The sequence below is a fragment of the Cebus imitator genome, unplaced genomic scaffold (genome assembly GCF_001604975.1).
Source record: "Cebus imitator isolate Cc_AM_T3 unplaced genomic scaffold, Cebus_imitator-1.0 Scaffold18, whole genome shotgun sequence".
Lineage (NCBI taxonomy): Eukaryota > Metazoa > Chordata > Mammalia > Primates > Cebidae > Cebus > Cebus imitator.
This window is the reverse complement of record NW_016107333.1, coordinates 3204902-3221992: the sequence shown is the minus strand read 5'-3', so window position 1 is coordinate 3221992 and position 17091 is coordinate 3204902. Positions and strand designations below refer to the sequence as shown.

Sequence of the window (17091 nt, the reverse complement as noted above, 5' to 3'; positions counted from 1 at the left end):
AAGCAACATATATTGATTAAACTAATGTTGACTGAGGACCTCCTATTCCTAAGCCCCTTATGTGTATTAGCTTCCTAGTAACTGTCTCAGTAAACATTTGCTGGATGAGTGAATTGGCTTTTACGCTACACTGCCCCAGGAAGTCTCTGTTAGCTTCATATTAAAATGAGGAAGCTGAGGTTCAGCCAGGTTTGGGGACTCCCCAAGGTGACTTTGCTAATAAATAACAAATCTGGGATTCAAATTCAGACCTGTTTGACACTAGGAACAAAGTTCTTGACTTCTAAACTTACAAATCTGTTTATCTATTGCTGAGTGGCACATAACAACATCATTTTACTCTGCTCAGGGATTTGATGGGTGAGGAATTGGGGCAGAGGGGGCAAGGATACCTGCTGTCTGCTCCATGATGTCTGGGGTGTCACCTGGGGAGACTGAACGGCTAGGGATGACTTCATGCGGGGGACTAGAGTCATCTGTCTGGAAGCTTCTCCACTCATGTGTCTGACACCTACACTAAAATGATTCAAGGGTGAGGTTCAGTTGGGCTGGTGACGGGAGCGCCTGCATGTGACCTTGCACGTGGCCTGGGCTTCTCAATGTAGCCACCCATTCCAAGGAGCAAGCAGAGAGTGAGAGCCAGGTGGGATCAGCTTGGTCACTATGACGAGACGGAGAAGTCCCGTCGCTTGACCTCCACTGTGTTCTGTCGGCTGAGGCTGTCACAAGCCTGCCAGATTCAGCGGGAGGAGACATAGGCCCCACCTCCCCACAGGAGAACTGTCAAAGAATTTTTGGACCATACCGTGATATCTGCTTACAACTACTATATTCCAGGCAGTGTTCTAGACACTGGGGAGGCAACAGTGAGTAGAGAAGCCAAGAAAGAAATAGTCCCAATTGCAATGAATGTGTTATACAAAAGCACATAGCAGGGACCTAATCCAGGTTAGGGATGAGAAAAGTTGTGTTTGAGGAAGTGACTTTGCGTCTGAGACCTGACGGGTAGTTGGCAAACAAGGGAAGGACATTCCAGGCAGTGGGAAGAAGGAGGGATGGGAGATGATACCAGAAACGTAGGCCGGTCAATCCAGTGCCTTCGGAAGGCATTTGGATTTTATCCTGAGCATCCTGGGATACCATGAGGATTCCTAGAGGGGGTGACAGGCCAGTTTTGTGAGCTTGGTAGATCTTTCTGAACCAGAGAAGGATATCTAGAAGAAACACAGGAAGACTGCGGCGAGGTGGTCCAGGCTGAGAAGTGATGGTGGCTTGGACCAGAGTGGTGGTAAGAAGTTAGTGGATATAAGAGTTGTATGAAACGTAAAATTCATTAGGGGTTCCTGGGATGTGGAGACACCAGAACGAGTGTGAGGAGTGGCTCTCAAAGTGCTTGATGGTACCATCTGAGATGGGCACAGTGTCTGCAGTGGGAAAGGAAATGCATTCAGATTACTTCACTTATACCTGGGGGCTCCCTAAATCATCTAGTGTGGCAGTTAAGCACCCTGGCACTGGAGCTTGCAACCTGGGTTCAAATCCAGGCTCTGCCACTTGCCAACGGGAAAAGTCTGGTGGGTCCCCCAATCCTGTTGGGTCTGTTTCCTTGTCTGTGAATTGGAGACAATAGCACCCCCACAAGGGACTGACATATTAAACTGTTGCTTGGCCAGGCTTGATGGCTTACATGTGGAATCTCAGCACTTTGGGAGGATCACTTGAATCAAGGCATTTGAGAGCAGCCTGAGAAGCACAGCAAGACCTTGCCTCTACCAAAAATAAAATATCAACTGGGCATGGTGGCATGTACCTGTAACTCTAGCGACCTGGGAGGTTGAGGCGGGAGCATCGCTTGAGCCTAAGACTTTGAGGCTGCAGTGAGCTATGATTGCACCATTGCACTCCAGACAGAGCAAGACCCTTTTCAAAAAAAGTAATAATCAAGAAACTGATGCTTGGAAATGTTTGCTGCTGGGTGTGTAGTAAGTACTCAGTAAAGGTTTAAAAACCAAATTACAACTGGAGACAATTTACCCCACTGTATACTTAGGACGTGTATACTTCTTTGAATACACTACACATCAACAAAGCGCTGGAAACAAAACATCAGCTGTATTTATGAGGCTCTGAACACATTTTGTGGATGTGTTCTCTCCCTATCATTCTCTTCCTAAAAGGGTGATGCTCACCACCACGCTGCAAAATGTGATGTTGGAGCAATTACACCTTCAGCACTGTGGGTGTTTCATTTTGTTTCGTTCTTTCCTGTGCCCCTCTCTGACCTCCTCGGAATGTTCATCAAAAGAAATAATTGCTGCCCTCTCACTGCTTAGCTATCAAATGGTGATAGTGTTGACAATTTTGCTTTGGTTTAGCTGCTGCAGTTTTCAAATTGTCACGAAAACACACAGATGCCGGTAATTTCAAAGCGAATCGCAAAGCAACCAAAGAAACAGAGCTGTGCCCCCAGCATGGGGTGCCAAACAGATTCGCAGGAGGCAGTGACTAGCGGTTTTCTCGAAAAGCGTAAATAGAGCGGAACAGCCAATTTTAAAATTAACTGAGACTTGGTCTCCAGGGAAGCTTCTGCAGATGCTCGAGATGTTGCCAGGAGGTCATGCCCTGTCCCTTTTTTCCGGCTTTGGCTGATTGGAGGTGTCTTTGCTTTCCTACGTTTTGAGTCTGTTTTGGGATAGAATTGTTTATGACTCAGAGTTGAGCTCCCTTGGGCAGGGTGCTTGGGAGGAAGCCATAAGCTAGGGTCTATGGTAAAATCCTGGCAGGACAGGCCATGTGCAAAGAGAACATGGGCCCCTCACTCAAACGTTGTGAAGAATTTTGAGATGGTGACAGTCGAGCCCTGAACCAAATGTGGGCTGCTTCTATACCCGGGCCCTGTGTGACTGCACAGCTCACACAGCCATGGAGCTGACCCTAAGTCCTGGGTTACACCTACAGAAAGTTGGGGGACAACAGTGAGTGAGGTCATAGGCAGAGGGCAAAATACAGCCTCAGGGACTCCAGGGCACGGGATCCACAAGGGGGGCTAAGCAGACAGCAGGGGTAAAGTCAAAACAAACACACAAACAAAAATCCAGTAAAATAGCCCTTTTTTAGAGGCAATGTGACAAGATTTCACAAACCCTTTGATTCAGCAATTCTACTTCTAGGATTTTCTTCTACTGTACAAAGGAGCAAAGGTACCAGATGGTATTACTTGTGATATTGATGAATAGAAACAACCCAAACCTCTATCAAAAGGAGATGGGGATATTTCAAGTAAACACACTGTGTGGGGACCCTCCTGGGAGCATCCAGCTCCTTAGCAAAGAGCTATCAAATGCTTAGCGTGCATGGGACGCTTGTGGGGCTGGTGGAGGACTTGAGCTCGGTGTCTTGGCTGACATGAGCCCAAAACAACGTCCACTGAGGGGCCTCTCCAGTCCCTCCAGCCCCACACAGCTTCCAGTTCACATGCCTGATACTGACCCCTCTGCCTTTGGTCAGTATCATTCACCTTGAGAGAATGAGATTGGCTCAGTGATGCATGACGCCTCTGTGCTCGGGTACTTGCTCTGTTCAAAGCTGGTTGGGAGGGGGTAAAAGACGAGGTGCTCCTGTAACACCAGCAGGAAAACCAAGGCTTGGCAGCCAGACTCACAAAGGAGGAGGTAGAGGTGTGAGGGAAGGAGACAGGAGATGCTCCGGGTGAAAATTCAGTGGGATCTGTGAGGGACTGCCTTGCCATTTCCTCACCTGTCCTGGTGTTTAATCTCCTCTTGTGAATGCTTCCTCTACCATATGTATGCCTTTAGGTGAGGTATGTCTGGGGAGAAAAATGGATGTCTGCACACCGAAGTGTTAGCGTGGAAAATGTGGTCGTAGTCACAGGAGAATGATTGATTTTCTACTTTGCTCACTTCTGCATTGCTGGGCGTTTTTACAATTACTGCATATTGATTTTATAATGGAAAATATAGCTAACAAAAGTATGTTTTAAGGCTGGGCTCAATGGCTCACTCCTGTAATCCCAGTATTTTAGGAAGCAAAGGCAGGTGGATTGCTTGAGCCTAGGAGGTTGAGACCAACCTGGGTAACATGGCAAAAACCCTGTCTCTATGAGAAATACAAAAATTAGCCAGGCATGGTGGCATGTGCCTGTAGTTCCAGCTACTCAGGAGTCTGAAGTGGGAGGATGGCTTGAGCCTGGGAGGCGGAGGTCGCAGTGAAATGTATCATGCCACTGCACTCCAGCCTGGGCTGCAGAAGCAGACCTTGTCTCAAGGAAACAAAAATGAACAAGCAAAACAAAAACAGAAAAGCATAATTAAAAAAAAAACAGCATGTGGATGATTTTCCCTTTTTAATCCAAATAAGTCTTCTTTTTTATTTATTTTTATTTTATTTTATTTTTGAGATGGAGTTTTGCTCTTGTTGCCCAGGCTGGAGTGCAGTGGTGCAATCTCGGCTCACTGTAACCTCCACCTCCTGGGTTCAAGCGATTCTCCTGCCTCAGCCTCCCAAGTAGCTGGGACTACAGGTGTCTGCCATCGCACCTGGCTAATTTTTGGTGGATTCACCATGTTGGCCAGGCTGGTCTCAAACTCCTGACCACAGGTGATTCACCCACCTTGGCCTCCCAAAGTACTGGGATTACAGGTGTGAGCCACCACACCCAGCCGAATCTTCTTTTTTTTGGAGACGGAGTTTCGCTCTTGTTACCCAGGCTGGAGTGCAATGGCGCGATCTCAGCTCACCGCAACCTCCGCCTCCTGGGTTCAGGCAATTCTCCTGCCTCAGCCTCCTGAGTAGCTGGGATTACAGGCACACGCCACCATGCCCAGCTATTTTTTTTGTAGTTTTAGTAGAGACGGGGTTTCACCATGTTGACCAGGATGGTCTCGATCTCTTGACCTTGTGATCCACCCGCCTCGGCCTCCCAAAGTGCTGGGATTACAAGCGTGAGCCACCGCGCCCGGCGAATCTTCTTTTTTAATAGGACAGTTCAAACCACCTATGTTTATTGGTTTCCTTTGCCTTTGGTTTGTTTCCACATGGGCACTTAAATACCTATAGAACTTGCAGAATATACATTTTTCCTATTTGCAGAAACTGGGAAAATGGATTTCTTCCCTTTCTTCTGGCAGGGGTAGTTTGTGGTCTGTTTGCTAACGTGTCAAGGTCTAGGAGATTCCAGTCTAGTATTTTTGTCATTATGACCACCCCACCAGTTCTCAAGGATTTGGACCGGCAGCAGAGACATTTTGTTCCTAAACTCTTCTGAAGTCCTGGACTTCATTTATATGGACCAGGAAACTTGCAGTGTCTTACTCTGAGATTTTTTGATTGCGTGAAGCAGAAATTCATTCAGTGTAGCTTGGGAAGAAGAGGGGGATTAAAGGGAAGGATGTAGGAGTTGGGGCTCTAGGGGTAAACCACATAGCCTGGATCATGAGAGGCTGCAACTGGGACCTGGAAAATCAAGCTTAGGTCACCCCACATCCCTCCATGGCTGCAGAGAGGCCCCTCTCTGCTTCTCTTGGAAGACTGGCCACTCCAGCCCCTCCAGTCTCACCCGGCTTCTGGTTCATGTGCCTGATACTGACCCCTCTGTCCTTGGTTCAACACCTTGAGGGAATGAGATTGGCTCAGTGATGTATAATGCCTCTGTGATCAGGTACTTGCTCTAATCAGAGCTGGCTGGGAAAGGCGGGGAGGTGAGATGCTCCCGTGATACAAGCAGGGCTTGGCAGCCAGACTCACAAAGGAGGAGGTGTGAGGGAATAAGACAGGAGACGCTCTGGGTAAAAATTCAGTTTGATCATGAGGCACTGCCCTGTCATTTCCTCACCTGGTCTGCTGTTTAGTCTCCTCTTGTGGATGCTGCTTCTACCATATGTGTGTCCAAGCCTGCTCGCCTTGACCAAGAAGGTGGAAGCAAGCAGTGGTCTCTGTCCCCTGCAGCATCGCTGGTTTCCAAGGATCCCGCGGGGGTGAGGGGTCACCAGTCAATTTGCTGAGATCACCCTGAAAAACATGCCTGGGAAGCTTTCTCAGCCCCCAGGGGGCCCAGGCTGATTTCTGGAAAGCCACTAGCCTCAGCACAGACCTGATCTCCCTGCACCTTCCCCACTTGCTACAGCTCTGGCCCCTCCTCGGGCCGAATGAATCAGCTTCCCCAGAAGAATCCCCTACGACCACGCCCTGCTGGCTGCTCCCACTCCTGGATGTCCTCAGCGGAGAGCTCCAGCATGGACAGCTTTTGGATGGAGGTGGAACGGATCCAACAGAGGGATGAGCTGAGGGAAGAGGACAGTGGCGGGAATGAAGGCCAGCTTCCAGAGGGTGAGGGACCCTGGCTGGGGCCTATAGGGGTAGCGTGAGGGCTTGATTCCAGGCAGAGAAATGTACAGAGGATCCAGACATGAACCAGAACATGACAGCATTTTCTCTGTTGCCTGGACTGGTGCAGTATCCTCTTCACTGCTCTCCCAACTTCTCCTGTGCTCCTTACTGCCTGTCCTCCATGCCACAGTCAAGACAATCTTTTAGTAATGCAAATTAGATTATGTCCCTCCTTGGAGTGAGTCCTTTAGGAAATATTTATTGAGTGCCTATTATGTGCCAGGCACTGTTTAAGCACTGGGGATATAACAATGAACACAAAACAGTTTCCTATCTATGGAGCTAATGTTCTAGGGAAATTCTAAGCCATCTGCTCAAAATCCTCAAATATCTCTCCTTCTGTCTCAGAGTAATAGACAATTATGTGCCCCTATTATCTACTACTATGTAGCAGAGCACCTCAAACTTAGCAGCATAATGCAACAATAATTAATTGTTATGACTGTTACTAAACCTCACTGTTGGAGGGTTGACTGGGCTCAGCTAGGCAGTTCTCGCTCAGGGTCTCTCATGCAGTTACAATCAAATGGTAGCTGGGGCTGGAGTCATCTTAGAAGATTTCTCATCTATGTGTCTGGTGGTGGATGTGATCATCAGGGGACCTCCTCTGGGATTATCATCTGGAATACCTGCATGAGGCCTCCACATGTGGCCTGGGTTTCCTCACAGCATGGCAGCTGTGTTCCAAGCACAAGACCAAGAGAGAGCTGGGTAGAAGCTGTCTTGCTGTTTATGACCCAGTTGTAGAAGAAAGACATCATTGCTTCTGCTGCATTCTATTGCCCTGCATGTAGCTATGTTCAAGGGGATGGGAATTAGACTCCACCTTTTGATGGAGTGAGAGTCAAAGAATTTGGGGACGTGTAATAAAGCCACCAGATCGTAACTTACCAGGCTTTACAAAATTGGCTTCACGCCTCCTCTCTGCCTCTTCTCCTTCCACCCTGGCTAGCTGTCACTCTACTTCTGCCCTCAGGCCTCCTTGCTGGTCTTTGACCATAAAAGCACTTCCCTGCCTTAAGTCCTTTGTCCTCACTGTTCTCTTGGCCTAAAATGGTCTTGCCCAGGCATCTGCACGACTTGTTCTCTCCCATCAGGACTCAGCTCAAATGTCAGCTCCTCAGAGAGGTCTTCACAAGCTTCCCTACATACAATAGCACGCCTGCCCATCACTCTCTAGCCCCTCCCCTACTTTATTCATTGCTACAGCAATGATCACTGCCTGACATCACCAGCGCACTTTACTGTGCATGCATCTGTGACCCCCACTAGAATGTAACTTCCATGACACCAGGGACATCATCAGCCCTTTTCATTGCTGTGTCCACAGTGCCTAGAACAGAGCCAAGCACATTCCCATCCTCCATCCTTACTCGTTCAGCACATGAGGGAATGAAAGGGCTCACGTGGAACCCTTCCTGGTTTGGCATGTAATTAACTCAGCTGGGCTTGCCCCTGGTTGGCAAAGAGACCATGTGGTGATGTGACCTGTCTGGCGTCATGATGTGGCCTGCAATCTAATTTCTAACAACACAGAGGGAGTGGAGTCAGAGTGGGTCAGAGAGAAGCCACTTTGGGCAATTAAATAAACACAGGAGCTTTTTTAGACTCACAGGGCAGAGGGATCCTGAATAGCATGGAGCCAAGATTGTTTTTCTTCCCCCTTTCTTTCCTATTTATTTATTTGTTTGATTTTTGAGACCGAGTTTCACTCTGTCACCCAGGATGGAGTGCAGTGGAGCAATCTCGGCTCACTGCAACCTCCACCTCTTGGCTTCAAGCGATTCTCCTGCCTCAGCCTCCCAATTAGCTGGGACTACTGGCATTCACCACCACACCCAGCTAATTTTTGTATTTTTAGTAGAGGTGGGGTTTTGCCATGCTGGCCAGGCTGGTCTTAAACTCCTAATCTTGGGTGATCTGCCCACCTTGGTTCCCAAAGTGCTGGGATTATAGGCGTGAGCCACCGTGCCCGGCCATCTTTTCTTTTTATTTAGACACCAACTTGAACCAGAATGATTGTTAATTTATTTTTCCCATCAATATCTACTCACGGCAGGTGATGACGGATGCTCCATTTATGGTGGGGATCTTGTTTCTTTTTAAAACAGATTTTTTAAGTGAAAAATGTAGACCGTGAGTAAGGGAATATATTTCATAAGGAATTTTACAGGGATAATTAGGTACAGATAAAAATTACAAAGGTAGGCCGGGCGCGGTGGCTCATGCCTGTAATCCCAGCACTTTGGGAGGCCGAGGTGGGTGGATCACAAGGTCAAGAGATCGAGACCATCCTGGTCAACATGGTGAAACCCCGTCTCTACTAAAAATACAAAAAATTAGCTGGGCATGGTGGTGCGTGCCTGTAATCCCAGCTACTCAGGAGGCTGAGGCAGGAGAATTGCCTGAACCCAGGAGGCGGAGGTTGCGGTGAGCCGAGATTGCGCCATTGCACTGCAGCCTGGGTAAAAAGAGCGAAACTCCATCTAAAAAAAAAAAAAAGAAAGAAAAATTACAAAGGTTGTAGGTGAATTTCAAGAAACAGTGGCTCATTGAAAGGATCCTGTACAAACAAAAAAATGTCTGGTATCGTGATAGAATCAGTACCTCCAGCAAGCACAAGTCAGGAATGGACCTGCAACACTGTGGCTGCCCTGGAGGCATCTGTTCTGGTTCTCAAGTGCAGGGAACATGTTGAGGGAAGACTTGGCTTATTTACACCCTGGGCTGCCATAAAAGCAGTTTTGTTTGGGTTTTTAGAAACAACTATTACCTTGTTGACTAACTTGGTCAGCACTGGGTACAACTACCAATCCTCTTGTGCGTGTGTTCAGCTTCCGGTTGAACTCTCGTACGAGCCCCGGTCCATTTCCTCCACGATAAGGCTAGTGTTTCTTAAGTGTGATCTGAAGACTCTATTGCGTTAGAATAATCTGAGGAAGATATTCCAAGTGCAGATTCTCAGGCTCGAGTTCTAAATTTCTGGAGCAGAATTCTGGAGGCAGGATCCGAGATCCTGCAGTCTCACCATACCCTCCCATTCTAATTAATGGTTTTGCTATGGGACTGTGACAGTTTCCTTAGGAAGCACAGTCGAAGGGACAATTCCAACACCAACAAGGTCTTGAAATGGAGGACTTCCCAAGGGGACATCGACTCCCAGCACCAACTTCCCAAGGGGACACCATGTGACCCTGTTGTGGTCTCTGCCAGATTTTGGAGAAGTGGATTCATTACTTTGGAGAGAAGTGGGTCCAAGATCAGAACATGTGGCACCCTTCTTCAGCCAGCGCTGTTTTCTGGGGATTGCTATGTTATGGGTTGACACCCACACACTGGCTAATGCCATCAGTACCCCCCACCACACCCCCAATTCTCAGGTGGCTCATTAGATCTTCTCCCCCAAAGAGCCTGGTTGGTGTTCATAGGTCTCACAATCATATGTAGGAACTCCTGTGTCCAGGTAAGTGTGTGCTTCCACGTGGACCTTTGGTTAGCATGTGTGGCCGAGTACGGAGCTGTGTGTGTTCATCTGGGTTTCACTTCCATTGGCAGAAGAGGAAGCTGAATCCCAGTGGCTGCAGGACACAGGCCTGTCGGGCCTCCTTGGTGGCCTGGGCTTGGGCGGTGACCACCAGGAGCTCCTGTCCACCCTGACACAGACCCAGGTGGCCGCTGTGTGCCGCCGGCTGGACATCTATACTCGCTCACTGCGAAGACGACAAAAGGCACCTGTCAGAGATGTCAGGGATGTCTTTGGGGTCTTCAATTCAGGGGTGAGTGGCATATGAGTTGCTGCAGACCCTGTCTGACTGGGGTCTCTGTGCTGCCACCACAGCCTGAGAGATGCAGTGATTCTGCTGCAGGGCTGTGTTGCGGTGTGTATGTTGGGTTGTGTGCGTGTGTTGGGTATGTGTGTGTTGGGGTGTGTGTGTTGGGATGTGTGTGTGTTGGGGTGTGTGTGTGTGCATGTGATGTGGTGTGTGTTGGGTGTGTGTATATGTTGGAGTGTGTGTTGGTGTTTGTGTGTGTGTTGAGGTGTGTGCATGTGTTGGGGTGTGTGTTGGCTGTGTGTTGGGGTGCATGTGTTGGTGTTGGGTGTGTGTGTGTTGGGGTGTATTTGTGTGTGTGTGTATGTTGGGATGTGTGTTGGGTGTGTGTTGGCATGTGTGTGTTGGTGTTGGGGTGTGTGTGTTTTGGGGTGTGTGTGTTGGGGTGAGTGTGCATTGGGGTGTGTGTGTGTGTGCATGTGTTGGGGTGTGTGTGTTGGGATGTGTGTGTTGGAGTGTGTGTGTGTTGGTGTTGGGGAGTGTGTGTTGGGACGTGTGTGCTTGTTGGTGTGTGTTTGCGTGTTGGTGCGTATGTTGCTGTGTATGTTGGTATATGTGTGTGTTGGTGTGTGTGTTAGTATATGTGTGTGTTGGTGTGTGTGTGTTTGGGGTGTGTGTTGGTATGTGTGTATGTATTTAGAGTGCATGGGTTTGCACATATATGTCTTCCTGCCCTCCACTATGTCCGTAGGAACACGTAGATCTTCATCTGCCATGCACGCCCGTGCATATACATATGCCTGTTGCCACTTTGTGTGCTTGGGTGAGCCTGAAAGCCTAGGTTCCTTCTATATAATTGCTATTGATGCAGGGCAGGCAAGCCCCCAAATTGGGGTTTAGCTCTGGAAGGTTTTGGGTTCACTCAGGAAATAATTCAAGAGTGAGCTGGTGGTAGAAGAAAACAACTTTATGGAGGCGGCAGTGATACAGGGCCGTGACTGCTCCTGCAGAGCAGGGCCACCCTGTAGCAGTGTGTCCAGAGTGGCAGGGCGGGAGCAGTTCTGCCTTTTAATTACATGCAAATTAAGGAGTGAGTTATTCAGAAATTTCTAGAAAAGGGGCAGTAATTTCCAAGCGTTGCCATGGCAATGGTAAACTGTCATGGCAATGTGGGCATGTCTTATGGAGAGGTGTTTTTGCTTCTTCCCTGTTTCAGCCAAAGTCCCACCTCTTACCTCATTATCAGTACAAAATACTTTTTTATTGTCACTATGTGCCCTGCTGACACTTGAAGCCTGATGATAGGTTGTAGGCATCATCTTTCTTGGAGCAGCTCTGAAGTGGCATAACACAGTGATTAAAACCACAGGCACTGGAGCGAGCCAGACTTAGGCCCCAGTGCCCATTCCCCCACTTAGCCACTGTGGGACCTTGGGCAGGTAACTCTGCTTCTGGCCTTCAGTGGCTCCATCTGTGTAAAGGGGTTGTGAGTGGCTCCTATCTCCCAGGGTTATGCGAGCATTGTCTGCTTCCCACACGACTAATTGGGCACTGTCTGTAATTTGCATAGAAAATGTCATCAGAGAATGGGGACTCCGGTATGAAATGGGCCCAGCTCAGTTCCAGGGCCTCTAAATCTTTTCCAGGTAAGTGGTCTTCATTCTCCAGGGCCCTGAGAATCTTCTAGGCTGCACAAAGGGCTGCTCTGTGAAGTAAGAGAAGGTGTGCACCTCCCAGCATTTCCCTCTTCCTGCTGACTCCCTGCCTTCCCTGCTCAAGGGCAGTAGGGGGGAGCCCTGAGGGGACAGGTTGGGCCCTTAAGTGAGCTGTTGCCATCAGGCCCATGGGCCTCGAGATGGGAAAAATCTCTTCCTGGGCAATTGGCCTTAAGTAGGAAATCACTTCCTGGGGGCAATGGGCCTTAGCTAGGAAATCACTTCCTGGGGCAGGGAGGGTTTTGGCTAGGAAATCACTTCCTGGGGTCAATGGGCCACAGCTAGGAAATCCCCTCCTGGGGCAGTGAGGGTCTTAGCTAGGAAATCACTTCCCTGGCAATAAGCCTGAGCCCTAAACCTAATGATTTGATCCTGGGGCTTTGAACTTGAGCTTGGGAGATCACTTCTTAGGACTAAGGGCCTAAGTCCCGAACCCCAGCACTTGCTTCCTGGTAGCCAGTTCTCACTGCCTTTCTGCTTTGTTTCCCCTGCAGCAGCAGAGCCTGGGGGGCTGCTGGAGCGGGCTGGGAGGGAAGAAGCCTTCAACATGGACTCTGCCTACTCAGAACAAGCTGCGGTGCTCCTGCAGAGGAGCGGCTCATCACCGGGAGGCGCCTCTGCCTGGGGCAAGCGTTCCCTGCCGGTGAGGACGCTGTCCAGAGGGCTGGTGGCTAGGTCCACCTGTGCTCAGGCACCAGCACCCAGCTCTTCACACCTTCCACACCGACAGGCACCCAGCACAGAAGTTGTTGAATCATTCTTTCATTTAATTTGTACCACAAATATTTACTGAGTGACCACTGGGTGTGAAGGACTGGGGAGCAGGGTGCTTATAGTCTAGCAGCCCTGTCAGGATTGTCTCCATGCTCTTTGTTTTTGTCTTTAGAAAGCCCTCCCCCCTCCAGCAAGCTTATAACTGTCCATCAACGTATGATTTTCTAGTTACTTTTAAAATTAATTTTAGTGCCTAGAGTGACAGAGAGGGACCTAACATTTTAGTTCATTCGTTCTTTCTTTCTTCTTTCTTTCTCTTCCTTCCTTTTCTTTCTTTCTTTCTTTTGCTTTCTTTTCTTTCTTTCTCTCTCTCTCTCTCTTCCCTCCCTCCCTCCCTCCCTCCCTTCCTTCCTTCCCTTCTCCTTTTTTCCTTCTTTCTTTATTCTTTGAGACAAGGTCTCGCTCTGTCACACAGGCGGGAGTGCAGTGGTGCCATCCCAGCTCACTGCAGCCTCAACCTCCCAGGCTCAAGCTACCCTCACATGTGTTTCCCAAGTAGCTAGGACTGCAGTTGCATGCCACCATGCCCAGCTAATTTAAAAAATTTTTTAGAGTTAGGTTCATCCTACATTGCCCAGGCTGGTCTCAAACTCCTGGGCTCAAGCAATCCTCCAGCCTTAGCCTCCCAAAGTGCTGGGATTATAGGTGTGAGCCACTGCACCTGGCTGTGTTATTTCCCCCAAATATTCACCTATCCCAGCATAGTTCCTTCCAAATAGGATGTAATCATTGATGGGTTTTTAAAGATGGAACTATAACTCGCCGTTAACTGAGTTATAGTTCAGATAATTACCATGTACAGTTTGGCATGTATACATGTGTAAATACCACCAAATCAGTACAGAAACTTCCTCCCTTGCTTGATGGCTTGTAATATGGAAAAAAAAGAAAGAAACTTCCTGCCCCACCACCCCCTGAACTCCCCCATGCCCTTCCCAGGTAATCCCTTTCTCTACAGAATAACCACGATTCTGACTTCTCTCATGGAGTGAAAATAGTCTTTCACAGTCCCACTGTTACTAAAGGAAGCGTTTCTTCGTTGACTATGTGGTGATGTAGTTGATGTAATCTTAGGTAACATTTTACTGAGGGCTGCCCTGATCCAGGGCATTGTTTCCAGAGCTTCCAGTGCCCTCATTTCTCCCTGACTGTATGATAGAAAAAAAAGAGAAGTGGGCCAGGCACAGTGGCTCACGACTGTAATCCCAGCACTTTGGGAGGCCGGGGTGAGAGGATTGATTGAGTCTAGGAGTTTGAGACTAGCCTGAGAAACATAACAATACATATATCTACAAGAAATTTTTGAAGTAGCCAGGCTTGTTGGTTCAGGTCTGTAGTCTTAGCTGCTTGGGAGGCAGGAGGATCACTTGTACCTGGGAGGTTGAAGCTGCAGTGAGCTATGATTGCACCACTGCTCTCCAGCCTGGGCCACAGAGCAAGATCCTGTCTCTAAAAAAAAAAAAGAAAACAAAAAGAGAAGTGGCATGTATTAGTCTATTTTCATGCTGTGATTAAGGCATGAAAGAGGTTTAATAGACTACAGTTCCACATGGCAGGGGAGGCCTCACGATCATGGCGGAAGATGAAAGGCACGTCTCACATGGTGGCAGTCAAGAGAAGAGAGCTTGTGCAGGGAAACTCCCCTTTTTAAAACCATCCAATCTTGTGAGACTTATTCAATATCACGAGAACAGCCCAGGAAACACCTGCCCCCATAATTCAGTTGCCTCCCACATGGTCCCTCCCACAACACGTGGGAATTCAAGATGAGATTTGGTGGGGGGCAGCCAAACAATATCATGGCTCCCAGAGAGGGAAATGACAGAATTGTCGTGCAAAGACCAGGACTGGAACACCTGGCAGCCTGACCCCAGAGCCTTCCCAACTGATCACTTCTCTCTACTGCTTAGGAAATAGGCCCCACCCTCTGCAGTTGCCTCTGTTCCAGTGTGAGAGTACTTTCACTCATTCAAATTGAATTTGAATTTGTGAATTTCCTTTTAAACTTTTTACTTTTAAATACTTTTAGGCCCAAAAGAAGTTGCGAAAACAGAGCTCCCACATACTTTACACCTAGTTTATCTCAGTGATAATATCTTCCATAATCATAGCACACCAAATAGCACTTTTATTTATTTTATTTATTTATTTATTTTTGAGACAATCTCACTCTGTTGCCCAGGCTGGAGTGCAGTGGTGAAATCTCGGCTCACTACAACCTCTACCTCCCACGTTCAAGTGATTCTCATGTCTCTGCCTCCTGAGTAGCTGTGATTACAGGCACGTGCCACCATGTCCAGCTGATTTTTGTATTTTTAATAGAGAAGGGATTTCACCATGTTGGCTAGGCTGGTCTTGAACTCCTGACCTCAGGTGATCCACCCACCTCAGCCTCCCAAAGTGTTAGGATTACAGGTGTGAGCCAACTCACCCAGTCTAAAATTTTTAAATAATGAGTTTCTATTTCTAAAACATCAGAGATAATTAATATTCAAAATTCTCTTGTCTTCTTCCTTGGTAATTTTTCTCCATTAAATTATGAATGATGATAATTAATCATGCTAAAGGGCCAGGCACGATGATGTACACCTGTAATCCTGGCACTTTGGAAGGCTGAGGTGGGAAGATCGCTTAAGGCCAGAAGTTTGAGAGCAACCTGGACAACATAGCAAGACCCCATCTCTACAAAAAAGTTTAAAAAATAATTGGGTGTGGGCCAGGCACAGTGGCTCATGCCTATAATCCCAGCACTTTGGGAGGCCAAGGCGGGTGGATGACTTGAGATCAGGAGTTTGAGACCTGCTGGGCCAACATGGTGAAAACCCATCTCTACTAAAAACACAAAAATTAGCTGGATGTGGTAGTGCACACCTATAATCCCAGCTACTTGGGAGGTAGAGGCAGGAAAATTGCTTGAACCTGGGAGACAGAGGTTGCAGTGAGTGGAGATCATGCCACTGCACTCCAGCCTGGACAGCAGAGTGAGACTCTGTCTCAAAAAAAAAAAAGTTGGGTTTGGTGATGTGTACCTGTAATCTTAGCTACTCAGGAGGCTGGGGCAGGAGGATTGCTTGAGCCCAGGAGTTCAAGGTTACAGTCAGCTGTGATTGTGCCCCTGCACTTCGGCTGGGGCAGCAGAGCAAGACCCTTCTCTGAGTAATAATAATGCTAAAGACATCACATATTGGTCTTTTACCACACACTAGGCATTAGGCCAAATACTTCACATATTTGATTTAATTTCATTCTATTAAGTTGGTGATAATTGTGTAAATAAACTAAAAAGTGGTAATAATAAGTACTGAGTACTCACTATGTGTCAGGCACCATGTTTCATATGGTTTATTGAATTTAATCTCACCAACAATCTTGTGAAGTAGATACTGTTATCGGTTCCATTTTGCAGATGAATAATTTTACACAGGTAAAATTATTTGCCCACACTCACAGGTAAAGTCAGGATTTGAACCCAGGAGGTATGACTCGGTAGCCCATGCCCCCAGCACTAGGCTGTATTATAAGTATCAATTACTATTCCTTTCCCTTTGAGCACTGGGAAGTGGTCTGATCACGTCCTCCAAGCAGTGCTGAGCAGGCCCTGCCCTCCTGCTTGCCTTAGCTCTCACCTTGGGTGGAGGAAAGCCTGGTCCTGCCTGCTGATTCCCAAGGTGGCCTCTAGATGGCACAGTTGAGCATTCTTTATTTCTGCGGGTGGCATGGCCGAGGGTGGAGACAGACCTGGTGAGGGAGAGGAACAAAGGCAAGAGTAGACGCAATAACAATAAGAGGCCCCTGGAGTGGCCTCTCCTCCATGCCCTCTTGTGGGAGGGCAGGCAGTGAAAACAGCCTCCATTTCCTGGGGCTTCGCTATGTGCTTGGGACTGTGCTAAACACTTTATATCTATTAGCTCATTTGCTCCCGCAAAAATCTTATAAGGCCATAGCAGTGGCTCACGCTTGTAATTCCAGCACTTTGGGAGGCTGGGAGAAATGCTTGAGCCTAGGTGTTTGAGACCAGCCTGGGCAACATAGGGAAACCTTGTCTCTACAAAAAATGCAAAGATCAGCCAGGTGTCGTGGTGCGCACCTGAAGTCCCAGCTACTCAGGAGGTTGAGGCAGGAGGATCGATTGAGCCCAGGAGATTGAGGTTTCAGTGAGCCATGTTCATGCCACTGTACTCCAGCTTGGGCAACACAGCAAGACTGCGTATCCAAAAACAAACAAACACACAAAAACCTCCTGAGGTAGGCTCTATTTTATGATTATGAAGAATCAAAGGCTCAGAATGTCAGCTCATTTGCAAGAGGTGGAGCTTGGACTTGACTTGAGGACAGACTCCTGAGCACCTGCTCTTATTCACGCTGCTCTTCCTTCTGCCTAAATGCCCAGGGGAAATGAGGAAGCCCCAAAATACACATCAGACATA

At 48.0% G+C, this 17091-nt stretch overlaps 1 protein-coding gene across 2 annotated transcripts in view; it reads left to right on the top strand.

Annotated features, from left to right (window-relative positions):
- ARHGAP40 (Rho GTPase activating protein 40) overlaps positions 1 to 17091 on the top strand; it is a 46106-nt gene that overhangs the window by 15652 nt on the left and 13363 nt on the right. For both annotated transcript variants that reach the window (XM_037732613.1, XM_017512057.2), the window contains exons 2-5: positions 6143 to 6345; positions 9961 to 10181; positions 11746 to 11821; positions 12385 to 12533. In XM_037732613.1, the coding sequence (XP_037588541.1) occupies positions 6143 to 6345; positions 9961 to 10181; positions 11746 to 11821; positions 12385 to 12533 (649 nt within the window). The remainder of the gene's footprint in view (positions 1 to 6142; positions 6346 to 9960; positions 10182 to 11745; positions 11822 to 12384; positions 12534 to 17091) is intronic.